At 42.7% G+C, this 26,983-nt stretch overlaps 3 protein-coding genes across 4 annotated transcripts in view; all 3 read left to right on the top strand.

The window, feature by feature from the left end:
* LOC121604809 (phospholipid-transporting ATPase ABCA1-like) overlaps nt 1–16,531 on the top strand; it is a 39,507-nt gene extending 22,976 nt beyond the window's left edge. The window contains exons 12-49 of one of the 2 annotated variants that reach the window (XM_041934423.1): nt 247–441; nt 2,189–2,397; nt 2,482–2,658; nt 2,746–2,968; nt 3,227–3,448; nt 3,604–3,808; nt 3,943–4,056; nt 4,237–4,411; nt 4,528–4,659; nt 4,770–4,909; nt 5,029–5,166; nt 5,293–5,522; nt 5,798–5,870; nt 6,006–6,208; nt 6,329–6,380; nt 6,517–6,621; nt 6,938–7,086; nt 7,214–7,338; nt 7,831–7,929; nt 8,050–8,239; nt 8,423–8,517; nt 8,643–8,675; nt 8,784–8,889; nt 9,094–9,168; nt 9,823–9,992; nt 10,102–10,279; nt 10,409–10,524; nt 10,627–10,771; nt 10,946–11,069; nt 11,181–11,310; nt 11,507–11,690; nt 11,881–11,987; nt 12,310–12,451; nt 12,677–12,811; nt 12,940–13,043; nt 13,185–13,277; nt 13,426–13,669; nt 13,760–16,531. In XM_041934423.1, the coding sequence (XP_041790357.1) occupies nt 247–441; nt 2,189–2,397; nt 2,482–2,658; nt 2,746–2,968; nt 3,227–3,448; nt 3,604–3,808; nt 3,943–4,056; nt 4,237–4,411; nt 4,528–4,659; nt 4,770–4,909; nt 5,029–5,166; nt 5,293–5,522; nt 5,798–5,870; nt 6,006–6,208; nt 6,329–6,380; nt 6,517–6,621; nt 6,938–7,086; nt 7,214–7,338; nt 7,831–7,929; nt 8,050–8,239; nt 8,423–8,517; nt 8,643–8,675; nt 8,784–8,889; nt 9,094–9,168; nt 9,823–9,992; nt 10,102–10,279; nt 10,409–10,524; nt 10,627–10,771; nt 10,946–11,069; nt 11,181–11,310; nt 11,507–11,690; nt 11,881–11,987; nt 12,310–12,451; nt 12,677–12,811; nt 12,940–13,043; nt 13,185–13,277; nt 13,426–13,669; nt 13,760–13,903 (5,481 nt within the window). In that variant the 3' untranslated portion in view covers nt 13,904–16,531. Of the gene's footprint in view, nt 1–246; nt 442–2,188; nt 2,398–2,481; nt 2,659–2,745; nt 2,969–3,226; nt 3,449–3,603; nt 3,809–3,942; nt 4,057–4,236; nt 4,412–4,527; nt 4,660–4,769; nt 4,910–5,028; nt 5,167–5,292; nt 5,523–5,797; nt 5,871–6,005; nt 6,209–6,328; nt 6,381–6,516; nt 6,631–6,937; nt 7,087–7,213; nt 7,339–7,830; nt 7,930–8,049; nt 8,240–8,422; nt 8,518–8,642; nt 8,676–8,783; nt 8,890–9,093; nt 9,169–9,822; nt 9,993–10,101; nt 10,280–10,408; nt 10,525–10,626; nt 10,772–10,945; nt 11,070–11,180; nt 11,311–11,506; nt 11,691–11,880; nt 11,988–12,309; nt 12,452–12,676; nt 12,812–12,939; nt 13,044–13,184; nt 13,278–13,425; nt 13,670–13,759 lie in introns of both variants that reach the window. The other variant, XM_041934422.1, reaches the window with a different exon arrangement.
* Nucleotides 16,532–16,877: 346 nt separating this feature from the next.
* spink4 (serine peptidase inhibitor, Kazal type 4) lies at nt 16,878–18,394 on the top strand. Its single transcript, XM_041934256.1, has 4 exons — nt 16,878–16,929; nt 17,385–17,416; nt 17,610–17,722; nt 18,300–18,394. The coding sequence occupies exons 1-4, from the start codon at nt 16,878–16,880 to the stop codon at nt 18,343–18,345; spliced, it is 243 nt and encodes an 80-aa protein (XP_041790190.1). The 3' UTR covers nt 18,346–18,394.
* Nucleotides 18,395–19,077: 683 nt separating this feature from the next.
* stra6l (STRA6-like) lies at nt 19,078–26,751 on the top strand. Its single transcript, XM_041934068.1, has 18 exons — nt 19,078–19,103; nt 19,458–19,530; nt 20,112–20,212; nt 20,350–20,480; nt 20,589–20,709; nt 20,807–20,852; nt 21,043–21,168; nt 21,967–22,040; nt 22,566–22,674; nt 22,788–22,941; nt 23,119–23,194; nt 23,397–23,478; nt 23,824–23,872; nt 24,437–24,554; nt 24,667–24,786; nt 25,128–25,291; nt 25,921–26,064; nt 26,328–26,751. The coding sequence occupies exons 1-18, from the start codon at nt 19,078–19,080 to the stop codon at nt 26,576–26,578; spliced, it is 1,965 nt and encodes a 654-aa protein (XP_041790002.1). The 3' UTR covers nt 26,579–26,751.
* The last annotated feature ends 232 nt before the right edge of the window (nt 26,752–26,983 follow it).

Here is a 26,983-nt window from a genome sequence, read left to right as displayed (position 1 = left end):
GACCATAAAATAGGCCACAAGCCACACAAAGAGATACACAACCATACACACAGGGCACAGCAAGAATAAAGGTCACAAAACCCAACAAGCCTTAAGGCAGAATGATTTTTCAACAGTTTATTTTTTCGCTGTTGTCTGACATACATTTTACAGCAAGGAGGAGAAGGTTAATGAGGACTAGACATTCTAACAGGCCATGGAACATTGACTCTGTATAATAAACAATATAAACCTCTCTTTTTGCAGACCCTGCTCCGGAATAATGCCAGTGCTACATTCTTGAAAGACCAGCTCAGTGAGACTGAGTGGCGTGTGTCAGATGTGTCACAATTCCTGTCCAAGATCTCAGAGGACCAAAGACCTGCAGGTTCTGCCTATACCTGGAGAGACGTCTTCAACGAAACCGATCAGGCCATACAGACCATCTCACGTTTCATGGAGGTTAGTGTGTTTTTGCAGGATACATCGACAGACAACAACACACAAAACTGAAAAAGAAAATTATGGTCTCAAAATGTGAGCAATGAAATCTGTACAATGTGTATGTCTATTTTTCCAGGAAATGTATGAGTTTGACATTGATTTCAGTGGAAAAGACTGTCGAGCAGTGTTATGATGTTTTTATGCGACTTGTTTGGTCTGCAAATGCAGATGTGTGAAATGATGTTACTGTCTAGTCATCCTTGTTTTCAGGGACTGCAGCGAGAAACTTGTCTTTGTATGGGTCTTAAGTTGTGTCCGTAAAATAGCTGTGATCCAGTTTCTATTAAGGTCAAGATGCAAAGAAAAGCTAGTGGGGAAATAGGTTAAATGCTACTTGTCCAGATAGGTTATCGCATTACAAAATCTTCTTGTATCTTTTATGATTTTCTAATGCACTTTGAACTGCATTTGGCTCCTGGCATGGCTATTAAAGTCTCCAAATCAATTCCTTTTTCCCCTTCCTTCCCTCATCAAATTAAATTATTGCCATGCTGAGTGTGTCACTGCGTCTTGTCTCTGCGTAGTGGGTCAGTATGCCAGAGCCAAGCCTCAGCGATAAACAACCACCCGTAAACCCCCTGCCAAAAGTTAATCAATGTTCATGCCCTGGGAATGGAAAATCTTGATTGAGATGCTTATAAAGTGAACATCAAGGTTCAGTGGTAAATATGAGCTAATAGCCCTGTGGTATATCTCTGATACACAGTTATCCTTATTTAATGACCACATTAACTAAATTAGTAATGATGTTTTCCATTCCATAGACTGATAACTATAACTGATGATTTTAATGTGGGTTTAAATCCACCTCATGAACTCAGACTCCTCTTAGTCTCCTCATCCCTCTTGCCACTGCAGATAATGCAATGAAATGGAAAAAACACAATACTAATCATCATAAAAGAGGGTATTTAAAGCTGTGACTTGAGGTCAGATGAACACTATGAAATTGACTAATGACTAATGTCTAGCAACACTGCAAACAACCTATTGACCCACTGACTGTGTCTCACCCATTAAGGGGATCATATTATGTGTGTAAACTGACATTCCTGACAACAGAAACTATGTCAAGGCCTTGTGCGACCATATAAGTCTGTCATGGCTGTAGCATTATGCATGCTCGCACTCATTATGCTTTTTGAACTCATTGACTTTTTGCACAATGTAGAGGGGATGAGGTATAAGTCAGCTTATGTCAGCTATGTATGCAAAAGACTAATCATCAGGAGGTCTCAACAAATCAGCTAAACAACTGGGGTGTGGTTCCTCAGTGCCAACCCAAGGCACATGCACTTGTGTAATAGGGTATAGAGCTCACTGTTGTTATCAGCATCTCAACAGTATTTGTGAGCAAAGCATGTGACTGTGTGAGCATGTCTTTTTTATGATTTGTGTTGAAGAGTTTATTAGTTAGTTTGCAGCTGTGAAGAGTCTGTCTGCTTCTGAATAATTATACTAGAAGCTGACCATGAAGAGCGTTGTATGTTAACTGTTTAAGTAATAAAGAGACACTAATTCACAGCAGTTTCTTGTAGGACAGATGGAACCACATGTATGTTTTCTTTTTTCCCATCCTTTAACTGTGTGACACAGATCTTCATACACCATTTAGACCCCAGAACAACTCATAGAAATGCAGCTTCACTCCTAATCAGCCTCTCAGAGTAAAATATACCGTAAACCCATTCTTTTTTCCTCTCAGTGTGTGAACCTTGACAAGCTGGAGCCTGTAGCTAATGAGGAAAGACTGGTCAACAAGTCCATGGGTCTTCTGGACAACCAGAAGTTCTGGGCTGGAATCGTGTTTCCTGACATCACCCATAGCAACAGCTCCGACTTGCCACCCAATGTCAACTATAAGATCCGCATGGACATTGATAATGTGGAGAGGACAAACAAGATTAAGGATGGGTAAGAGGCTGTGTCCAGCTAATATTAAATCAAAGATCCTTTGCAGATTTGTATGTTCTTACTAATTTTCATTTTGCTTCGCAGCTATTGGGACCCTGGTCCCAGGGCAGACCCCTTCGAGGACCTTCGGTACATCTGGGGAGGATTTTCCTACCTGCAGGATGTCATCGAGCATGGAATCATCAGAGCCATCACTGGCGCCAAGGAGAAGACAGGCATATACATTCAGCAGATGCCCTACCCCTGCTATGTTGATGACATGTAAGTGACCCCTTTGGGTAGTAAGAAGCTGCCTTTCATTTACTTTAAAATGTATGTAACCAAGTTTTCTATTTTTTTTTTTCATAGTTTCCTCCGGGTAATGAGTCGATCAATGCCTCTATTCATGACCTTGGCGTGGATGTACTCAGTAGCCATCATCATCAAGGGCGTGGTATACGAGAAGGAGGCCCGGCTCAAGGAGACCATGAGGATCATGGGACTGAACAACGGCATCCTATGGCTCAGCTGGTTCATCAGCAGTTTAATCCCCCTCCTGATCAGCGCTGGCTTGTTGGTGATGTTGCTGAAGGTTGGTGTTGCCACAGACACACGCAGATACACGTGCATACACTTTGTCATCATGCAGGAATGCCAAAAAACAAGTGACTGCTAACACTCAAGCTGATCATTGCTGATGTTTACACTCAACATTTAACTTGATAGCCACTGTGTTTTTCCATGATCACAATACGTCATTGTCTAGAAACAACACAACAAGTGATATCATACTGCTGTAACCAGGAAACTATTTCATTTTCCTCCTCTTTTTTCTCTCCTCCCTTCTCAGATGGGCAACCTGCTGCCTTACAGTGACCCAGGAGTGGTGTTTCTTTTCCTGGGCTCCTTTGGCGTAGTAACCATCATGCAGTGTTTCCTCATCAGCACCCTGTTCTCTCGTGCCAACTTGGCAGCTGCCTGTGGTGGCATTATATACTTCACGCTTTACCTGCCCTATGTGCTGTGTGTCGCCTGGCAAGACTACGTGGGATTTGGAGCAAAAGTTGTAGTGGTGTGTGGAAGAAATTTAATGATACACATATGAATACATACATGAATGCTCAGTATTTTGTGCTGAGTTGCTGAGGTTTCACCCTCACATCTATGTCCTGTAAGAGTTTTTTTCTTTCTCTCTGCTAATCTCTGGCTTCTCTGTTCTTCTCTCAGAGTCTGCTGTCTCCTGTGGCTTTCGGTTTTGGCTGTGAGTACTTTGCCCTGTTTGAAGAGCAAGGGGTGGGCATCCAGTGGTCGAACCTGTTGGCCAGCCCTCTGGAGGAGGACAGCTACAACCTGACCACCTCTATCTGCCTCATGCTGTTCGACGCTGTGCTCTACGGAATAATGACCTGGTACATCGAAGCTGTGTTCCCTGGTGAGTCATGGATAAATTTCACGATTGTGTAATTTTCCCCTTAATCCGCTCGATGAATCGACGATTGAGTGTTATGAGTTCTTAAAGGTTGGTTGGTGGACGGGACTGAAACGAAACAATTCATTCTATTCCAGGACAGTACGGGATCCCCAGGTCTTGGTATTTCCCTTTCACTAGGACGTACTGGTGTGGAGAGAAAGAGAACAAAAGCATCTCCACCCCTCTGTCAAAGAAGGGCAATGCTCAAGGTACAAATCATAATCATTATTATGGTTATTCATTTGTCTTACTGTTTAGGGAAGAATTATTCAGATATGAAGTCATGGCAGATAGAGCAGATAGATGATTCCACGCTTTATGTGACTTTTCAGACCTTATCTTATGTCACTGCTAAAATGCTGTTGTCCTTGTCTTCATTTTATCCACAGCTGTGTGCATTGAGGAGGAGCCAGGCCACATCGAGCCAGGTGTTTACATCGAGAATCTGGTGAAGGTCTACAGTCATGGAAACAAGCTGGCTGTTGACGGACTGTCCCTGAGGTTCTACAATGGACAGATTACCTCCTTCCTTGGCCACAATGGAGCTGGCAAGACCACTACCATGTAAGTTAATAAACACATTATCTGCAGTATACCGGCAATACTCCTCATTCAGTAACATTCTCAGTTGAAATGGTGATTGAGGGTGACTGTTGTGTCCCTGTCTGCTTTTCTAATAGGTCAATCCTGACGGGGTTGTTTCCACCCACTTCTGGCACAGCCTACATCCTCGGCAAGGACATCCGCACCGAACTGAGCACCATCCGACAGAATCTCGGCGTCTGTCCCCAGCACAACGTCCTTTTCAGCATGTATGTATAGTCAAGATCCCAGCATCGTAAAAGCTCTATATCAAGAACTGATTTCTTTGCATGCCTGTAGCCTCTTGTTTTTGGTAATTGTGCGATTTGTTGTAATCCAGGCTGACAGTGGAGGAACACATCTGGTTCTACGCCCGTCTGAAGGGCCTGCCAGAGGAGAAGGTCAAGGCTGAGATGGAACAAATTGTGAATGATGTCGGACTGCCTCACAAACGCCAGTCTCGCACCAGCACGCTGTCCGGTCAGTGTGATTATGAAGCGTTTTATACATTTTAGTTGTTTCATAAGTAATATTGGACATACACATATGTTTTATGTGAAAACAGTCGTTCTGACTCTGTCTTCCTGTTGTCTGTGTAGGTGGTATGCAGAGGAAGCTGTCAGTGGCCCTGGCTTTTGTTGGGGGCTCAAAGGTTGTGATCCTGGATGAACCTACTGCTGGGGTTGATCCGTACGCTCGCCGGGGCATCTGGGACCTGCTTCTTAAATACAGACAAGGTAAAAACAGCTGATGGTTGGTTCTCAGTCCTACCATCGCTATTCATTCTTTTTAATATTTGATATTTTAACAAGCCAGTGAGGTGGCCGTAGTGTGTAAGCTGAATGTGTTTGTCCCTCCATCAGGCCGCACCATCATCCTGTCCACGCATCACATGGATGAGGCTGACATCCTGGGTGACCGCATCGCCATCATTTCCCATGGCAAGTTGTGCTGCGTAGGCTCCTCGCTCTTCTTGAAGACGCATCTGGGTACAGGCTACTACCTGACCCTGGTCAAGAGAGACTACGACTTGACCCTTCAGTCCTGCAGGAATTCTGCCAGCACCGTCTCCTACAGCAAGAAGGCAGAGAAGGTGAGAGAGACGTTGTGAACATGTGTTTTTAAAAGTTACAAAAGAAGGAGACTCACTTCCAGTGTTGTTAAAGAGGTTAAGATATATATCAGAAGCAGGGATGTGCAGGCGCACAAATATTTCTACAGAGACATACATTAAATTGAGCAACACTCCATAAACACGATAGAAAGTTACTTAATCTCAGCTAACAAGAGTTGATCATCCGGAAGGAAAGAGATGTTTTATTTAGTCTTGCTTTACTTAACTGTTTAACCTCTTTGTCTTTGCTTCAGGAGGACAGTGTATCAGAGAGCAGTTCAGATGCTGGCCTGGGCAGCGAACCAGAGAGTGAAACCACTACTATTGGTAAGAACTGACGCCTGATTGGCTGCTTTAAATGTGGACAAGTTAATTCGTGTAGAATTCACTTTGCAAGATGTGGATGCTGTATTATTCCTTCACACCAACCTCACCCTCTTTCTGACGATTTCTTCCCTAAAGATGTGTCCCTCATCTCCAACGTGATATTCAAGCATGTTCCTGAGGCTCGTCTGGTTGAGGACCTTGGCCACGAACTCACCTATGTCCTGCCCTACCAGTCAGCTAAAGACGGAGCCTTTGTAGAGCTCTTCCATGAGCTGGATGACCGGCTCACCGACCTTGCAATATCCAGCTATGGAATATCTGATACCACCCTGGAAGAGGTGAGGAGCAGTAAAGAACTTTTACACCTTTTGTCTGGTTTAGTTTTTTTAGTTTTCTACTTGATTTATTCATTATATGCTTCTGCCAATGTTTTAATCGCATGTCTTCCAACTCTCCAGATTTTCCTGAAAGTGGCTGAGGACAGTGGAGTGGATTCTGTTGAGCTTTCAGGTGAGATTTACACCCTAATTTTAGATTTATGGTAGCAGAATCAGTCTGGATTATTGCAGCAGTTATCTTTAAACAAAACAGAAGACTTGAAACTTGGATAGCTTCAATGAACATGTTGATCCTCCTGTGGTTGCAGATGGAGTGGTGCCCACCAGGACTCGTCGCCATCATGCATTCGGAGACCATCAGAGCTGCCTGAAGCCTTTCACAGAGGACGACTTTGATTTCAATGACTCTGAAGGTGACCCAGGTAGAACTGCACTACCCAGCATGCAGTGCAATGATAGTCTTGTCACTATCATTGCTTTTATGCTTTGTTTGTATCTAAAGATGTATTTCACCAAAAATATACATAGAAAATTAGGAAGCATATGTCACATCTCAGAATCTTTATGTAGAAAGAGTGCAGTCATTCGAAGAAAATCCAGAAATTAGTTGCTTTGTGCCAGTAAAATTGCAATTGCAGGCAGTCAGTACTTGCTGTATGCTATTAAAAAATCAGGACACAGGCTTCACATTGCAAGTTTGCTCACGTGTATCACCCTGACTCTGTCCAGAATCCCGTGAGACCGACTGGCTCAGTGGAACAGATGGCAAAGGTTCATACCAGGTCAAAGGCTGGAGTCTAAAGAGACAGCAGTTTGTTGCACTACTCTGGAAACGATTCCTCTATGCTCGGCGCTCCAGGAAAGGCTTCTTTGCTCAGGTACACAGATGCTATTTTCATATACATGTACTGTAAAATAGGCAGGATGTTAGTATATATGTTTCTGCCTTGTGTGTCAGTTTTCATGCATGTTAGTTGTAATAAATTTCATAATGTTATTTTGCAGATTGTTCTCCCGGCGGTGTTTGTGTGTATTGCTCTGGTGTTCAGTCTGATTGTTCCTCCTTTTGGAAAGTACCCAAGTCTGGCTCTGGATTCTAGCATGTATGGAGAACAGTTTACCTTCATCAGGTGAGATATTGCATTTTCCTCCTTTTCATCAATTTAGACAACATTACACATTACATGACTTTCCAGCAGCTAATTATCAGTCAAAGCACTTTTCAATCTTCAGTTCCCCTCATCAAATCATTATTTTTCTGCCAGAAAAAAACAAGCAAACATGTTATTTCTATCTACAAAGTGCACAACCCATTAAACATGTAAAAGGTTACCTAACTGTACTGATGTTTGCATGTTACCTAACTGATGTGTACTCAGTGGCTTAAAAGCTGAGCACAGTTGTTAAGTAACTGTGAAGCTCAAAGCACAAGTTAGAAAGAGCGATGGTGTCAGAAATGGATGATAAAATGTCAGTCTACTGTTAATGGATTGCAGTTTGTTCATTAGTTTGTGTCTGTGTTCATTTACTTCAAGACAGTTGATCAATGTTATGCACTAGTAAAGGTATTATATATAACAATACATGCTTTATTAAAGTCAAATGGTTTTGTGTTTTTGTAGTAATGACTTACCTGAGGACCCTCACATCAGCAAACTACTGGGAGCTCTGACAGAAAAACCAGGGTTTGGAACACGCTGCATGGAAGGAGAACCCGTACCGTGAGTTTTGACATACACTTAGGAAAATAAAAATATGCATATTACATATATGTAGTCAACACATATGCTTAAAATAGAGATTTGGAGTTGAATATAAACTTGTCTATCTCTGTGCTTCAGAGACACCCCCTGTACAGCAGTTGAGGATGAATGGTCGGTCCCGCAAGTCTCCGAAAGTGTGAAGGACATGTTCGACAAAGGCAACTGGTCTATGGAGAACCCCTCTCCCTTGTGTGAGTGCAGCTGTGGAGGACGCAAGAGGATGCTTCCAGAATGTCCTGCTGGTGCTGGCGGACTTCCACCACCACAGGTTGGTGACCCCCCCACAGCTTGAAAGTGCAAATGCAAAATTACAGATGAAAAGATCAAATAACCTTAAACAAGGCCACTCTCATCTTCCTTTCTACTCATTTTCTCATGCAAATACAAGTAAGTGTTGTATGCTGTGAAAAAATGAACTTTGATGAGCTGTTTTATCTGTTTGTGTATTCAGATGAAGATCAGTGACAAAGACACCCTTCAGAATCTGACTGGAAGAAACATCTCAGACTATCTGGTTAAGACCTACGCTCAGATCATTGGCAAAAGGTAACACTCATCTCACACATTTGTGTGACACACTGATATTGGTGCTAGTTCATTGTATTATTTCTCATTTAAGGATGCGTTTATACATACATACATTGAAAATGTATTATTTTCTTCTCTTACAGCCTGAAGAACAAGATCTGGGTTAACGAGTTCAGGTACATCATCAGACATGCTCCATCTTGAGCTTATTTGTCAATAATATTGACCCGAGTGTCTTTCTGCTGTGTCCTCCGCTGATGTTAAAACTGTTGTTCTCTATACAGATATGGTGGTTTCTCATTGGGCGCCAAGAGTTCTCAGCTTCTGTCCCACACAGATGAAATCGATGATGCAATTAGTCAGCTGAGGAGACGCTTCCATCTGGAAAGAGTAAGAGATTTCATTACATTATTATTTTACATACTGCACCAAACTAATGCTCAAGAAAAGCTTATAAATGTGGTAGATATTCAGGGTAAGATGTTTTTCTAATTACGGCTGTATCGGAACTGGAGTTGAATATCTTTATCAGGTCTGAACAGTGTCAGTTTACCCATGTGCTAAAAAAAACCTTCCCCCTCTCCCACCCTCCAGGGAACTGCAGCAGATCGTTTTTTTCACAGTCTCTCCAGTTTTATCCAAGGATTGGACACCAAGAATAATGTCAAGGTTAGCACACACACGCACACGCACATGCACACGCACACACACGCACACACACACACACACACACACACACACACACACACACACACTGGTTATACAGCACCTGGCTCCATAGTTTACCGTCCAGCTTTCCTCACCAAATTCTTCACACCCATGTGCTTCATCAATAATTTCATCAATAATTTGATTGCACAATAATTGCATTTCTTGCTCTTTCTTTCTCATTCATGAATTGCACACACATACATGCTGCGTGTTTGCCTAAATTCGTAAACTTGTCTGTGTTGCAGACAACATTGATGAAAAACTTAATTTTGCACATTGTTGTCACATCTTAGGCATGTAGGCAACACTTTTTGTCCAGAGCAACTAACTGAACAAGCTTCAATTCCACCACAAAACCAAAAAGCAATCAAAACTGACTAAATAGAGAAAAACCTGGAAAAAAAGAAAGAAAGGAAAGGAAAGAAATAAAAACCAATGACTTTAGTGGGCGAAAGCAGAGTGGAGACCATATATTCTCTTGTGACATACTGTAATCTGTACTCGCTTGCAGACTTTGGCACTCAGCTGATCACCAAGCTACTAATTTACTGCCAGCTTGCTTTGTATGTCCTCTGGGGTTACAGAAACTAAAATGCCTGCCTCTCTCTTCAGATCTGGTTCAACAACAAGGGCTGGCACAGCATCGGCTCTTTCCTCAATGTCATGAACAATGGCATCCTGCGGGCGAGTCTGCCAGCCGACAAAGACCCCACAAAGTTTGGCATCACTGCCTACAATCACCCGCTCAACCTCACCAAGGAGCAGCTGTCACAGGTCGCACTGTGAGTATTACTGTTCACGCAGGGGTACATTTCAGTATTCTGACATTTCTGTGACCTTTTCTCAGAGACATCACTTCTCATTGCTTCCTTCGATCTGTTCCGATCACAGGATGACAACATCGGTGGATGTGCTGGTTTCCATCTGCGTGATCTTTGCCATGTCCTTCGTCCCTGCTAGCTTTGTAGTTTTCCTCATCCAGGAGAGAGTTAACAAGGCCAAACACATGCAGTTCATCAGCGGAGTGCAGCCTTTCCTCTATTGGTTGGCCAACTTCATCTGGGATATGGTAAGACATTTCAGTCGCCTGAAAAATTATGAGAGAAAAGTCCACATATATCTGGACATAATGCATTATCTAGTTTTATTATCTTAAGACTTACAGAAGCCTCTGTTTCACCCTCCTTCTCTCTTGCAGTGTAACTACATCGTCCCGGCCACACTGGTCATCATCATCTTTGTGTGTTTCCAACAAGACGCCTACGTCTCCTCCACCAATCTGCCTGTGCTGGCCCTGCTGCTGCTGCTCTACGGGTACGTTTTGACACACTCAATTTGTTTGGCTCTTCATTTTTTTAATTTTCTCTATTTCTCTGACCCCATCTCATCTAAAATTATCTCCATATCTCTTCCCAGATGGTCCATCACCCCTCTGATGTACCCTGCCTCGTTCTTCTTCAAGATCCCCAGCACGGCCTACGTGGTTCTGACCAGCGTTAACATACTGATAGGAATCAACGGCAGCGTCTCCACATTTGTACTGGAGCTGTTTGGAAGCAATGTAAATATTTTCTCCAAGGCACTTTCATGACGATAGTTAGGTCAGCAGTAGATTGATTGATTGTCCATTCATAAATATGTAGAAAGAGACGTTTTTGAATACAAACTAAGAAATGATTGTAATTGGATGCTGTATGTCTGAAAATTTAATTTTGACTTTATTCCCATTCCCAAGGAAATCGGTGGAATCAACGACATCCTGAAGAACGTGTTCCTCATCTTCCCTCACTTTTGTCTGGGCAGAGGATTGATTGACATGGTGAAGAATCAGGCAATGGCCGACGCCTTGGAGAGATTTGGTAATTATAGCACGCTTTTTTTAACCAACTATCACAAATCTATCCTAATATGTTTTGACACTACATTTGCTAAATGTGTTTAAAATGTCTGTTCTGGTTGTGTCTCTGTAGGTGAAAACAGGTTCCGCTCCCCTCTGGCCTGGGACATGGTGGGAAAGAACCTCTTTGCGATGGCCATAGAGGGTGTGATCTTCTTCTGCATCACCGTCCTTATTCAGTACCGCTTCTGCATCAAGGCCAGGTGGGTGAAACCTTCAATCCGTGTGTGGTCTGTCAGAACAAGACTTAAATCTTATCTTATAATGCAATATCCATTACTAAGACGTAATATTAGAAATACATTTGGATTTAAATTCCCTCTGGATTCAACTAAAGCCTGTCTTAAAAGCCTGTCTGGAATGTGACCCCTCCTCCCTCTGCCACCTGCGTCCTTGCAGGTCATCCACCAGTCACCTGAAGCCTATTGGAGAAGAAGACGAGGACGTGGCCAGAGAGCGACAGAGGATTCTCAGCGGAGCAGGACAGTCAGACATCTTGGAGCTCAGGCAGCTCACCAAGATTTACAAGCGGAAACAGAAGCCAGCCGTGGACCGGCTGTGTGTCGGCATCCCCCCTGGAGAGGTACAATACAGGCAACATATGCTAGGCTTTCTGTAGTACAGATAGACAGTTTGCGTAATGTTAAAATTATGTGTATAAGAGGATGAGAAGATTCAACTAATAGAATGAATATTATGTAAATAATCTCTGTATTCCTGTGAAAATAAGCATGTGCTTTCCTGATGTTGATGTTGTCTCTCCTCTCCTGCAGTGCTTTGGTTTGCTGGGAGTGAATGGGGCAGGGAAAACCAGCACCTTTAAAATGCTGACAGGAGACTCTGTGGTCACCAGTGGAGAGGCCTACCTGGCCGGCAAGAGGTAAGATAACTCAAGATATAAAATGCATGCAGTTGTTTTTTTTTTTAAATTCATGTATTATTGTATATTCAGCCTGCCTGACTGGCATCACGTAGTCGCTGTGATGTTTTCTTAGCATCAATTATGTAATTAAGGTACTTAAAATACATATTGACTCAAGGCAGAATAAAACAGGCCCACACATTGTTCAAACAAGCTGATTTGCTCTGGAAATTCAATTAGCTTTCTTTCATTTGTGAGAAAGCGTTTAGCGCAGGCAAATGTTGTTTTTAAAATGTTTTGACATCTATAAAACTTAATTATGCTCTTATACTCTCGCCAGTGTAAATACAGAGATAGATGAGGTGCATCAGAACATGGGCTACTGTCCTCAGTTTGATGCCATCAACGACCTGCTGACCGGCAGAGAACACCTCGAGTTTTACGCCATCCTGAGGGGAGTGCCTGAGAAGGAAGTCTGTGAGGTCAGTAATAAACACACAAATTACACTCTCAAACATACGTGGACCTACTGTATTCATAATGACTATTGTATTGGTCTTTTAGAAATTTAAGAAAATTAGACTTACAATTCTGCTTTTGGAGATTTTTCTATTTTTGTTGTCACCAGAGGCGTTATATGGGTTAATGGTGTACATTTTCCAAAAGAAGATGGTTGGCACTTGTGAAAACTTTGTCCTGTCCACTAGGTGGCAGAGTGGGGCATCCGGAAGCTGGGCTTGGTCAAATATGTGGACAAGGCAGCGGGCAGCTACAGTGGAGGAAACATGAGGAAACTGTCTACCGCCATCGCTCTCATAGGAGGACCACCTGTAGTCTTTCTGGTCAGTGGACACATGTTCACACACATACAAATACTTCTGTATTAGTTTTAAAGCAGGCCGAAAGGGGTGATCTAAACATTCCTGAAGATTATAGCAGCAGCTGAGTGTCTGTTATTTCCCGCTCACAGGATGAACCAACAACAGGGATGGACCCTAAGGCACGCCGTGCTCTGTGGAACGCAATCCTGAGCATCATCAAAGAGGGACGATCTGTAGTCCTGACCTCTCACAGGTGAGACTGGGCATCTGTATAACATCTGTTCAGTTAACTGAGCTGTACAATTATACATCAAGATACCATCAACTATTAATCATTTGTGTACTTTCCTCACATGTCTGAGCTCATCCTGGTGTGTTGTGTGTTTGTTTGCAGCATGGAGGAGTGTGAAGCACTTTGCACCAGAATGGCCATCATGGTCAACGGCAGGTTCCGCTGTTTGGGCAGTGTGCAACATCTTAAAAACAGGTGGGAATACACTGCAGAATAGCATTTCTCAAAAAAGTCACATACACACACACACAAACACACACACACTCACACACACACACACATACACAAGAAATCACTTAAACATTTCAGGTGGATTTAATGTGCTTCGTCATGTTCTTATCAGGTTTGGTGATGGATACACCATCATCCTGCGGGTGGCCGGCCCAGACCCAGACCTCCGGCCAGTGATGGAGTTCATCGAGCGGGAGCTTCCTGGCAGCACGCTGAAGGAGAAACACCGCAACATGCTGCAGTACCAGCTGCCCACCTCCCTCACCTCCCTCGCTCGCATCTTCTCCCTGCTCTCTAAGAACAAGGAGGCGCTCAGCATAGAAGACTACTCCGTCTCCCAGACAACTCTAGACCAAGTAAGCAAGTGCACCCAAGGCTCTAACTATAACTAGATTGTGACTTCAGTTTAGACTAATTCCTCCCTCCTCTTCTTTTCCTTCCTGCAGGTGTTTGTAAATTTTGCCAAGGACCAAAGTGATGAGGACCATTTGAAAGATGTCCATCTGAACAAGCGGGACGCTGTGGTTGTGGACATTTCCCAGCTAAACTCTTTCCTCACAGACAGCAAGACCAGGGAGAGCTGTGTGTGATTCCACAACATACCATCAGTGGGAGTCGCTAGGCTTCACCCACCGTCCCCCAACCCAGAAAATATGGACCACTAGCCAGCGGGGGAGACAGACTATGGTCAACTTTTTTTATTTCAATTTTTTAGTCTTTTTTAATTGTTATCATTTCTCAGTGGACCTGCACTTCAGCGCACAGCTTCTTGACAAGGCAGAGACTGCAGGTATTGTGAGAGACACTGAAACAATGAAAACTCAATGCAAATCAATGCAAGAAATATATATATAGATCTATTTAAGATGAGAAGATATTCCAGTGAGGGATGGAGACCGGTGCTTCTCCTTCACTAGATGGACAGAGAGAAAGAAAAGACCCAGAACACTTGAAGAGACAGCAGAATTATAATGCTGTGTCAGACTGGAAAGCTTGTAGCCCTGCTACTCACTCAACGGACACGGCAACAGGGATGATGGAAGGAAATATCTCTAGTTCTTAAATCCCCGTTCCTAAAAGTAGTTAGCAGTAGTCAGTGGGAAGTGTGTCTGTGCTACTCTGTGATGTGAAATCACGACAGCGTATAACAAAACAAAGACAACAAGTTCTGATCATTCACTGCCAACTGCTAAAAGATGGACTGACTACTTTTTCATCAGGGTCAAACCTCTCAAATCGCTCTTCGTTACCGTGCGCAGTTGTTTTATAATGCAAATCATGGTAAAGAAGCATTTACAATCCAGTTGATTTCAGTCACAAACATGCAACATATTCATTTTTACTAATTAGATTTTATAAGATAATTTAATTCTAGTTGAAAACTTAACCTCTGTGGAGTTTATTTCCCTCTTTGTTTGGATAACAATTAAGATTGATAACCAAGTTGTCTTTTTTATTTGTTGTTCTTGGTGTCCTTGACATTGTCCAGCACAGTGCCTATACTGTATCGTGGTGGAGAGAGAAATCTGAGCACTCCATTTAAAAAAAACAACAACAACAACAACGCATGTAGGCTGCTAAAGAATGTACCAACAGGCATCAAAGCACAAAAATGAGCTTTTTGTGAAGATGATGAATGAAACTTGACTGTTCTTGTTTTGCTGTCCTTCATTGTCAAAAACACAAAAAAAATCCTGTGGTTGCTTGGTGTCTGTACGATGCAGCCTACAATGCTGGCTTGTTCTTACTTGTCCTGCCCTCTTTAAATGGAACTGAGGGCCAATCAGAATGGCCGCAGGATAACCATCGCAAACTGGCAGTTGTGACTTCATCAGAAGGCTGAAGATGTTGAAGAAATTGGACAATTGTTTTGAATGTTGGAAATATATACTGCATGCTTTCCACTGGGTCACACACCAGGACTATCAGCACTTCTGTGTGCGTGTGCCAGAGCATGCCCTCAGATCAGCTTGTACAGGACTGGAGACGACAGAATTGTGCTTCGTTGTTGTGGGTAACTGGCACATATGTGTTAGTGGATTTCAAATCCATATTCTGTTGTAAGAAAAGAGAAAAAACTAATGGATGGTGATAAGTTGAATCAGATGGAAAACTGTCGCTCCCATACATGGAGAAGAGTGTCACAGCTACTCTGCTTGTATGGGGTCTAAAGATGGCAATTTTACCTGTAACGTGCTTTCATACACGCCTGTGTGAAGGCATGATGGGTGCATTTTAGACCTGAGCCATCACCGATGTGGACATTATGTACAGTAGCAGCAGTATCTTGTGATGTCAAGTACGGTACCAGTAGAGTGAACATTATCTGTGCCAAAAAGAGCTTAATATATATGTTTGATCAACCAGCAAAATGTCGAGGAGGCAACTGTTTTGTAAAGTTTAAGATGTGCTTTGATTCAGTTCTTTTTCCATCAGCTCACTTACAGAAATCCTTCTCTATCTTTGTCAACAGCTCGGAGAAAAAGCACATTTTACGTTAAGTTTGTTCTCCCTCATAGTTTTTGTTACATTCTGGTGATGTTGCCAAATTCTAATCTTTGTGTTTGTCCACATTAGTAAGATGCAACACTGAAGTTAACTACCGTCAGCAACTCAAATTTTTTATGTGAGTCTGAGGTGCTTGACACAAACCTTGACACAGGTTTTTCAGAGCTAGTAGAAAGGCCGGACTACACAAACAGGGACCACGTTAATTAGAGTTATGCTTATAATGCTTTATAATCCAAAAAAAAAAAAAATCCAGGGTTTAAATTAATGACAGATTGTCATTACAGGTGCTCTGTGTCATATAAAATCAAGGAACATGTTTCCGTTATCTCAGATCGAACCACTGCTGAGGGGCTTCAGAATCACCCTCAGCTAAGTGTGAGCACTTTATAAACTACATAGCCTGTCGTGTCAAAGACGTAGAAGTAAGGGATCTGGATACATTTTAAAAACAGCTGTCTGCACTGGAACACAGATATAATTCAGACAAAATGAAGTTGCACCACTGCATTAAGACATTTGTCTGACACTTGAAATAGAGAAAGAAGGCTTGCATGTGGCAGAGAGAAATGAGTGAAGCAGTGAAAAGCAGAGACAGTAGTGAGATAAAGAGAAATGCAGGACAGGGAGATGGTGATTTTTCTCTTCTCATGTTCAATATTATTTTTTGTTTACATTTTTAAGTATTAAACAGCTGTTTGGGTATGTTACTCATCGTGTACAGTTACTCTTTGCATTAATAAATAAAAAAATTCATACATTTTGAAAAAAGAGACTCGTGATTGAATTATTTTTGCACTTGTGTTGTTGGAGCAGTTGTGTCCTGAAGCTAATGTGGACTCGTCAAATGGAAGTTTGTAGCTAATGACAGAACAAAAGATATGTTGCTGCTGTATGTGTGGTCTGTGTGGTTAATGTGTGCTATAAGTTTCTAGAGCGTGCATGTGTTTGTGTGTCTGTTTTCACCTGCTGCGTTCCCACGCACACACAGTTCTACCACTAATAAAAACACACTCAGTGGTTTCACCCGCTCTGAGTTATTCATCCACCAACATCATGACTGGAAGAGTTGTTTTTCTGGGGCTGCTGCTCATCTGCGTGGCCGCAGGTAACTAAGAAAAACACCTTTTGAGGCATTTTTTCATTCTAGTTTGAGAGATGTTATAGATCACAGACTCATCACAGAACGAAATATACGGTGCCTATAAAAGGTATGCACTCTCATTGTAAGATTTCATGTTTTATTGTCTTACAGCGTTGTGTTAATGTGACTTTTTGGACATTGATCAACAGTGAAATTTAAAACAGATCTCTATAAATGAAGAGTATTTGTTTGCATCCTGGGCAATGTATATTATGTCCACAAATTTAGGGATAGCACATTTCTACCTGTATTTATAGCATTTGAGCAAAATATAGATCAGAAGCATGCTGTTGGAGTCTCGGGGTGTATTGTCAGTTTAGCATGCTGGTCCTGCACTAAGACATAAACAGGGATTTATGCACTATGGAGTTAGTTATTAATGCATTTACGGTTTTAGAAGTCATCTGCTTTCTTTACAGATGTTGAGAAGAACTCTGGACTCCTGAGAAAGGTGCTGCATCTTGACCTCGTACTGTTTGTATATGTGTGTGTGTGTGTGTGTGTGTGTGTGTGTGTGTTGGGAGAGAGAGAATGATTAAAGAATAGATATAAAGTGTGTGATTGAAGGAATTTGAAACATGTGTGATGACAGAAGGTAAGATCACACCAGATCCTGTGTGTTTTGCTGCTTTCCGCTCTGGCAGCCATCCTGTCCTGACATGGAGGAGATTGTCGCCTGCCCTCTGAACCTCGCTCCGGTGTGCGGCACCGATGGAAACACCTATGCCAACGAGTGTACCCTGTGCTTCCAGAGACAGTGAGTACACACAGCTGCGTCACTCTTACAGCATTCACACATCAGCTCAACATCACCCCAAGTTGACTTTATGGAGGATGAAGTGCCAGAGCCGCCCCCTGGTGCCCCCTGGGCTGACAGCAGCAGCCGATTCAAATGACTGGATGCTTTCCAGTCTAGTCTATTATTCATTGCTCGGTCTTTACAGGGAGTGAGCTAGTGGTCATTACTAGAAAATGATGGTCACATCTCTGGTGACCAAATCATGCAAAAGCACTAAATTTCAAGAGATTCTTCTGCTTTTACTCCTCTGTGGGGAACACATTGGCAAAACAGGTTTACAGGTTTTACAGTAAAATATGCATGGCTGGTTTTAGGAGTGCCTTGTCATGAACATTTCTCCAAACCTCTGCAAATCACACAGACGCTTAACGCAAAGATGGCAGCTTTTATTGGCTTCTTTAATAAGTAGTATGTTGCATCTGTTACTGCTTGTCTGTCCTCTGATATTCTCGTCTCTTTAACCCTATAAGACACAATTTCCTGTGACAAAAACAGAATGAATCACAGCCATGTCATGTTATGATCCTCTCTGCAGAACAACCAGGATGGACATTTTGATTGCCAAAGAGGAGAGCTGCTGACCTGCACAGGGGATGATGTCACCACAAAGCTGACCAATCAGGGTCCCACATTGATCTTTAAAGTGACAGCTGGATCCCTGCTGTCCTAAACACTTGTGTCATTGCAACGAGTAATAAATGTCAATCAGCAGTAAACAATCCTCTGATGTTTTCTTCTTTGATTCAACAAAATCCAACGCTCACTAAGTCTGACATTGATAAGAAGTCTGAATCGTATCAAAGGAGTTAGACAGATGCTAGAAAAAAAATCAAGGAAAGGAAGTAAGTAAATGCATTTTTTTTGCAGTGGAGAAGGAAAAGAAAAAAAAGGAAATGGATTAAGGTAACATAATCTGAAAGGTGCGATGTGAAGGTAAGAGGTGAATGATCAGTTGGTTATCTCTGTTGAGAGCCAAATATTTACACTCCTTACACTGAGTAACACAGTGGTCAATAATGTTCAGGTGTGTGTGTGTGTGTGTGTGTGTGTCTGTGTGTGATCAAGAAAAACAGAGACAGTGAGCGAATGCATCGGCAAAAGAAGAAAGGCAAGACAGTGACAGAGATGCAAAGCGACACTCCGGGAGAGAGAGGACACAAACAGCAGAGAGAAATGAAGTGTTGGATCCTGGGGTCAAAGGTCAACCGTATGAGTCACGTGGTTGAAACCAGGAAACAGAGAAGTGGTATCTGTCCAGTCGTTTCCTTAATCTATACTGCAGAGCCGAAACAAAGCTTTAAAGACTTGCAGTGATGATAAGGAACCAAGTGGAACTCGTGTAAGTACAAACTGTTAATACTGCTACCAGCATGCAATGCTGCTCTTCACTTTACTGTCAGCTGTCAGTCGCTTATTGTAAATGTTACGCAGAATTTAAGATTAGCAGCCTGATTGTAGCCACTTTGAATCGAGACAGAGCGACGGCAAACTTGACCCGAGCTTATCGATGCATCATGAACTTGTATTATTCAGTAATAACGATTTTTAAACTGCTTAGATCACTTTTTGTTCAGTCCTTTTCATTCATTTCTTTTTAGTTTCATTTTGTTCCCCTCCAGTCCGTCCTGCTTTGTGTCCCTACTCTTCAGATCAATTCAACCACACGCTGTTTGTACTGTCACTGTTTCTCCAGGGACTCCACAGCTCCGGACTGTCAGAATGGAATCTCTATGGACCTCTTCCTGCACCTCTCAATCATACCAGCAGTGAGTTGCCCATCTATTTACTATTTACGTGGACTATGAATATATTCTCTCTTCATGAGTAATAAGCCAGTGGGTTTTTAAATGATTTACTAGAAAAAGGATAACTTTCTCAACCAGACAACCAGACAAAATCCTAAATTACAAAAGTTGGAGTTAAGTGATTTTCTCAGGACATCAAGGAAAACAGGAAAATCAAGTCAACAAGTCAGATTAACACAAGTGATTTGGAAATAGCAGAATTCATTTGAGGTAGCTTTAAGTTGGCCCTACTCTTTGTAAGTGCTACAGCTGCAGCACAGCACAGCTGGCAGTGGAGTGCGTGCCTGTGTACGACTCCACCCACAGTGAAGGAGCGGGCAGGTGCAGAAGAATGACAGAACCTGCTTTGATGGGACACTTGCACAGCTGCTGACGCACAAAACACGAGCACCAAATATGAGACCTGCATTTTCTAAACTGACCCCTCCGTCCAGTGAATCACCCTGCCTTCTTTCCCACTTTTCCCACACGGCTGCAGTGATGAAAGCGAAGCGTTTTTGGAAGTTTGTTTATATATCACGTTTTGATTTCTTATCTTCCAGGTGTTGATCATCGGGGTGCTGTCATTCCTCCAGAGAAGAGCCAAGAGACTGGGCATCGACTACAGGCTGCCCTTCCTGGACGGACGTTTTGCCGTTGTGGTGTAAGTCAACAGCAGAAACAGTAACTGTGAATGTCAAGAAAAAAGCAACAGCAATATTAATATGACAACCAAAGAGTCCTGTCCCTTTTCAGCGATACAGCTTTGTTTGTGTTTCTTGTGTTATTACTTTTTCGCAGGCCTTTGGATACTATTGGCAGCCTCAGTAACCGTTGGTCCTATGGGTTTGCGTTTGGTGCCGTGTCCTCCAGCGTCCTGCTGCTCTTCTCTGAAGGTTACATCCCCTTCACTGTCCCAGCCTGGGCCAGAGGTACTCCCACTGCTTCCTGTTCCATTTCTGTATTCAAACCTGTTCACTCTGCAGATACGAGACACAAACCTGTCAGCTCACGTGCCGCTTCCTGATTGTGATCCTCAGCTATCGTGTTTCTGGTCGGAGCTCTGGAGGTGGGCCTGGTCTATTTCCCTTTCTTTGCCTGTCTGTCCACACCTTTCAGAACAGCTGGGGCGGTGCTGGGAATACTCTACTCTCTGTCCTGGTAAACATTCATTCACAGTGAATATTCAGACACAGAACAGGTATGTCTCACAGTGTGGATTAGTATCCACATTTCATGTCTCTGTGCTTGTTTGTAGGATCGCTGTTACAGCCTGGGATACGTTCACCTGTCCCAGTGGTAAGGTAGGTGAATAATAAACCCATGATGAAAGCTATTGAAATAGACCCATCAACCAGCCTCCTCCACCCCTCTCAGGGTTTCAGCCCACACCTGAATAAATTAGGCTCTACTAAACCTTGATTTATGAAGAGCTGCCGGTATTCATTTGAAATATCATAAAAAAAAAAAAAGACTGTGTGTATGATTTTCCAGATTCTGGGTAAATACCAGAAGATCATTGTCCAGTGGCCCTGCATCCTCTCCCTCATCTTCCTCCTGGGGCGATTTGTCTACATTCTGGTTAAAGCTGTTCGAGTACACCTGCAACTGGCACAGGAGGTGAGCGTGCCTAATGCATAAAATCATGTGAATTTGCCATGTGGGGAAAACCAACGACCTACAGGCTGTGTAGGATTTCATTTACAAATGTCATGGTTTAGTTGGACCCATGCACAGAACACCACCAGGAGTCAGATTAGGTTTTACTGGTTTATTTAGAAGTGCTCGGGTGAGGTGGGATGGCTAGTGACGGAGGAGGGCAGGAGTGCAATGAGGAATGGCAGGAGCAGCTGGGCGTGGTAGAGGAAGTTGCACATGGGCTAGCAGACAAGCAGGTTTACAGGCAAGCAGCACAATCCAGGATTAAAGCACAGAGGACGGCTTTGACCAGAGAGGCCTGGAGCACAGCTCCACCACAAACACCATGAAACAGTCTGTCACCAGATGGGTGGAGGTGCTGGGGCTCATATGCTGAAAGGCTGACGACTTGTCAGGTGTGTAGGCTGAGAGAGGTGACTGATGGCAGGTGTTCAGGAGGAGTGAAGCCACGCCCACACCACACCCCACACCCCACACCCCACACCACACACACACACACACACACAGAGGCAGATGGGAAAACAGGACACAGGTGAAGAGAGAAACAGGGAAACAGACATGTCATCAAATATTCTCCCTTTTTGCTTTTATTTGTTCTCATTCTATTGTTTCATTGTCTTTTGTTGTAAACATTTGCACACAAAATATGTGAGTGTGCATCCCAACGAAAAAATGTGTTTTTGTTTTTTTAAAAAAAAATCACTGTACAGTGCCGTCCACAATGATTATATAACTTTGTTTTCCTGAATCTGCTGCCAGGACCCTGAAGAACTGATTGGGCAGCACCAGGTGCAGCATGTTAGGAGGCTGCTGAGGAAAACACCTGCTAAAAGGTAGAAACACACGCTCTTGCAAGTGTGCGCTGATGCTGCTTTCATGTGTTCCTTGTGCAACTGGGAATTTTAAGCTCCACTGCTTGTTAAGGGAACCACTATTTCTGCACGTTTTAACCAGTTTGCAACACATTTTCAGCACTTTAAAATAAACCATATGTCAGAGGCATAATGTGATGTCTTTGACTAACTTTCAGTTTACCACTATTCATCATTCATTTCACCAAAGTATTCAGATTAACATTTAAAGTTAAACGCTGAGATTTTTTGAATGACATGAAAATTTGACTGGAGACTGATAATCCATCAAAATCTGTCCAATCACATCTTTTGAATGTATATGTTAGTGTTGAGTGGCCATGCAGTTCAATGCACGCTGGCTTTAAGTCCAAGCTTAAATCATAATGTGTCAGAATTTGACATTTTTGATGTCACAGCAAAACCTTTCATGGCAGCACATGCATGCACGCATGCACGCTCAGACACACACACAAAGAGGGCTTGACCCTCCTACCTGTGTTGCAGTAAGCCCCTCAACTGGTTCCAGAGCAGAGTGTACGAGTGGGACCCCTACTTCAAGTTCCCCAACAGGATCATCGGCACTGCCATTATATCTCTGATAGGCCTGTACACGGTATAGCAACGCTCCTCTTTCATTCATTCATGCACTACGTTTTTAAAAAAGTGTGGCACAAACACTGGTGCATCTGCTGCAGGTATTAATTTGGCATTTTGTCATTTCTCTAGATGACCTTGGCGGACTACAGCCTCAGTGATGTGGCTTTTGACCGAGCTGAGAGTTGGAAGAACACGCTAAAACAGCTGGTTACTTCTTGCAACCAGACCGAAGCCCTAGGAACCATGATCCCACAGCTGGAGGAATTCATCGACGTGGCTCGGAGTGAGTCGGTCTTCACCCCTTCCAGTGTGCTGCATTTATCACATGTTTTGGAATAGAAAGATAATCTCTACCTCGACCTTAACACATGGACAGCAAAAACACAATCATTTGTTTACTCATGATGGTCAAGGCTGGGTGAAGTTGAATAAAGTCGTGTCATTATTTCTTTCATTCCAGAGTCTTGGCTTGCTACCACCATCTTTGCTAGTCTCAACTCTGTCGCCTACACCTTCCATGTCTTAGTATGTTACAGGTAAGAGACCTAAAAATACCTCAAATTTACAAAATGCATTGGAAGTTTAACTCAAAAACGTAGATTTCAAATGCCTGGGAGAATAATAAATGTCAAAACATTACACAAACCGATTTACTGTACTCTATGGGATGAGAAACTTCCTAACCAGTCATCAAAAAAAGCTCCCATAGATGAGTGACTTAATGTTCTGTCGCCATAGAAAACACTTGAAGAGGCTGTGGAGAGGGCAGAAGGGGTTTATCCCTGAGAAGTTTCACAACCCTAGCTCTGCTGTCAGCGTAGTGAGTAACACACACACACACACACACACACACACACACACACATTCATACGTATGAGATTGGCTCCAGTGTTTCCAGGTCATGATGTGTGTGTCACAGTGTTTGAGCTACATATTTCTTTTTAAATGTGCTCCTCATACTGTGAACCATGAGGCCACTGCACCCCAACAGCTACGCAAAAACACCTCATAATTATCACGATTCGATTCTGACTGTCAGCCGTCGGAACGAGGCTCCAAACGCACACACTTGCAAGCGTCTGAAATGTGTGAGATGTGTGGCACACACGTTTGATCAGCAGACTTTATGAATGCACAAACATGTTTTCTCGTTGAATTTTCACAGGCTTCAATCACAAGATACTCCGGCTGGCAAATAGCATTTACACTGTGGGGTAAGATACTCATCTTCTGAAAAACTTTTCGTGCGTCCAAAAAAAACCCAGCTGAGCTGATGTGCGTCAGGACATCCTGTGTTACTGGTCTGAACCCAGTACGTTGCTGCTGTTTCCCAAATGATGCCATCAGTGGGAGGTTTTCACAGGTCTGTGGGAAGAGAACGAGAGCAAGACTCCATTAACAGGGAGCTTTTGGCAGTAACTAACTTGTCAATGATTAAGCCCATGTAATGGAGGCAATGTAGGTCACTGGTGTCAGTCAGAAAAAGGTGTAGTAAAACCTGCCTCACTGCCAAACCTCCCTGAAAGAATCACAGTAGGGAACTTTCGTGTCCCATGGTGTCCCCTTAGTGGTTCTTCATATACTATTCCTCACAAAAATCCAAGACCCACAAGTGAGTATCAAACCCTCAGAAATCATAGAAACGTTTTACTCAACCATGACATATGTTGATAGTGGCCATGTTAAAATCCTTTAGGAGTAAATAGTAAATATAAGCAACATGAATGGAAAGAGGTTAAGTGAGATAATTGGACGTCTCTTCTGCATTTTCTCTTTAGGCTACCTGATTGTCCATTTTGTCCACTTCCTGTTTGCTCTGCTGTTTGTCTATGTGCTGGTTCTTCCTATAAAGCACGGCAGGACACTGAACATGCTCATCAACCTGGGAATCATAGTGTAAGGCTGCTTTCCAAGAGGTTGTGGATGTATGGATGGATGTTTCCACTCACTGACTGACAGACACCCACACTGATTCACTGATTTGTTTTTCATTTCTCCTGTCGCTCAGTCTGACCATCTGCCTGGTGATCGCCCTGGTGGTTGTCCAGGTAACTCTGGTTCAGATCTTCTTCCTTCAGGACAAAATGTCTCCCACTGATAAACAGAAACCTCTGGCCCTCAATAACAGGTGGGTATATTTCAATATAAATATTACACAAGAGTGGACCATAAAACCATCAACTAACCAAGGTCCTCTTTTGCCAGCAAACGCAGACTGTTGAAAAGAGAAGTGCTGGTGCTAAAGGTCAAATATGATATCAAAGCCATAAAACTTGCACTTTCTCACTTACTCAACAGTGTAAATTAGCTTCAATTACTTGCTCAAACAAGATTGCATCTATGTTGGCGTTTTACTGTGTGGAAAATCCCCTTAATATATCAGATGTTAACAGAACAAGTGAATATATTTCAAAGTAAATCTGCACAGTAGAGTAACTTGAAATCACAGTTTCTCTTCCTCCTCTCCAGGAAGGCGTTCCACTGCTTCAACTACTTCTTCTTTTTCTACAATGTGGTGATGGGGATCAGCAACTGCATACTGAGGCTGCTGTGCAGCATCGTGGCGGGAACGTGGCTGGTGTCACGCATAGACCGGACCATTATGCAGAGAGGATATGAAGGCATGGATGCCGGTAAGATTAACGTCAACTGAGACAAAAGGTGAAATAAAGGGGGGGTTTTTTTTGGAGGAATTAAGGAGACTTTCATTCATGTGACTGTTAGCATGCTTGCATCCAAATACTCCAGCAGATGGCGGCATTTCACAGCTCATCAGGGGAGTTACTTTTTTTTTACTTTCAAAAAGTTAGTGTGATAACTGAAGAAAATGCTATATGCTGTAGGTGTAGACTTATTTATCTATTTGTTTAAACTGGATTATCAAATTTAAAAAAAGTGTTTCAGTCATGATTACTGCAGGTAATGGATTCATTTTCAGAAAATATTTCATGAAGAGAGAAAGATCAACTGAAAAGAAAGACAAAGAGAAGGCTAGCAAGATTTGTGACAGCCAGGAGCTGCTTTGCCATCGCCTCTCCATCTCCTGGGCAACAAACTCCTGGGCAACAAATAGAAAAACAGCAGAGAAAAATTTAATTGTTCAACTACAGTAACAGAGCTTTGCGATGTCGCATTTAATTCATATGCATACATCAACCAGTTGTGGACCCTCCTGAGACACATATTGTTAAAAATACTGTAAATGTAGTGTTATTTCCAGTACATGGTGTTTGGCTCTAACAGCATTTCTTGCATGCTCTAGGCTACAGCACTTGGGTTGGGATGATCTTTGCTGACCACTATCACAACAATCCAGTCATGGTGTGTTTCTGCCAGCTGCTGGTCTCCACCACACTGGAGAGACGAGCTGCGTCTCCATACTCCACATTGAGCAGCAGGCCATCTGGTCAGTAGGCCCACTGTGTTTGAGTTTGTAGCTCTACATGAGCAGCTATCCACTACATGACCACAGCTTCCTCCTGTCCCGTTTCTAAGATGCACCAAGCCTTTGATCAAAAGAATGCACATTATTTCATTTATACAGTTTTGTTTGATCCTGCCAATTTGGAACTTGTATAGATTTAAGTGATTTTTATTGTTTTCATGCTTGTTTCTTCATTAATTATTTTTTCTTCATTTCCAGCTTATTGACTTTCAACTTTTTTCCAGAATCCCCTGTGAATAGCCGGGCCAGGAGGCGTTGGATGTTGTTTTATACCTTGCTGAGGAACCCTCATCTGATCCTGTTCAGAAAGCACCACCTGTCCGCATCTTCATCACTAGAGGCATTTTCATTTCCCCAGTCAGACGCAGTGTTGCAGGCTTGGGTCATGGCATCTCAAACACAGAGCCGCCAAGCAGCATCAGAGTCACCACCAGAGACTGCAGTTATACCAGCGATACCAGCAGAAGACTGTTAAACAAACTTTTCCATAGATGCTGATCATGATAAAAACTATGTGCCCTTTTTTTTGGAGAATCTCCATTTTGTAGAAGGAACACTGTGGTGTGTTCAAAGTCTTTTTCAATAATTGTAATTAAATAGGGTTTTGCAAAGTCAGTGCAGCTAATATTAATTGTCACCGAAATCCTCTTCGCCTGACAACGCTTCAGAGGAAAAGTCTAACACTAACATTTCACTGAGAAAATAAAATGTAGGCCTAGTTAATGTGCTTAAGTATTAGGTCACCATTCAACCAACTCAGAGGGAGCATTCATCCTTTGTGATTAACACATGATGTGACTTTCAACTGTGAGAAACTGTACAACAGCAATCTAATGCTTTTAGTTGGAAATAAAAACAAAATGGTAAAAGTTGTATTGGT

Source organism: Chelmon rostratus, chromosome 3 (assembly GCF_017976325.1).
Source record: "Chelmon rostratus isolate fCheRos1 chromosome 3, fCheRos1.pri, whole genome shotgun sequence".
Lineage (NCBI taxonomy): Eukaryota > Metazoa > Chordata > Actinopteri > Chaetodontiformes > Chaetodontidae > Chelmon > Chelmon rostratus.
Note: the sequence above shows the minus strand (reverse complement) of the source record. Positions and strands in the feature narration are given on the sequence as shown.

Coding starts and splice junctions, on each gene's coding strand:
- stra6l (XM_041934068.1), top strand. CDS start 19,078: ATGATAAGGAACCAAGTGGAACTCGT. Junction 19,104..19,457: donor AGGAACCAAGTGGAACTCGT/GTAAGTACAAAC, acceptor CTGTTTCTCCAG/GGACTCCACAGCTCCGGACT. Junction 22,942..23,118: donor ATTCATCGACGTGGCTCGGA/GTGAGTCGGTCT, acceptor CTTTCATTCCAG/AGTCTTGGCTTGCTACCACC.
- spink4 (XM_041934256.1), top strand. CDS start 16,878: ATGACTGGAAGAGTTGTTTTTCTGGGGCTGCTGCTCATCTGCGTGGCC. Junction 17,417..17,609: donor ACTCTGGACTCCTGAGAAAG/GTGCTGCATCTT, acceptor CCGCTCTGGCAG/CCATCCTGTCCTGACATGGA. Junction 17,723..18,299: donor ACCCTGTGCTTCCAGAGACA/GTGAGTACACAC, acceptor TCCTCTCTGCAG/AACAACCAGGATGGACATTT.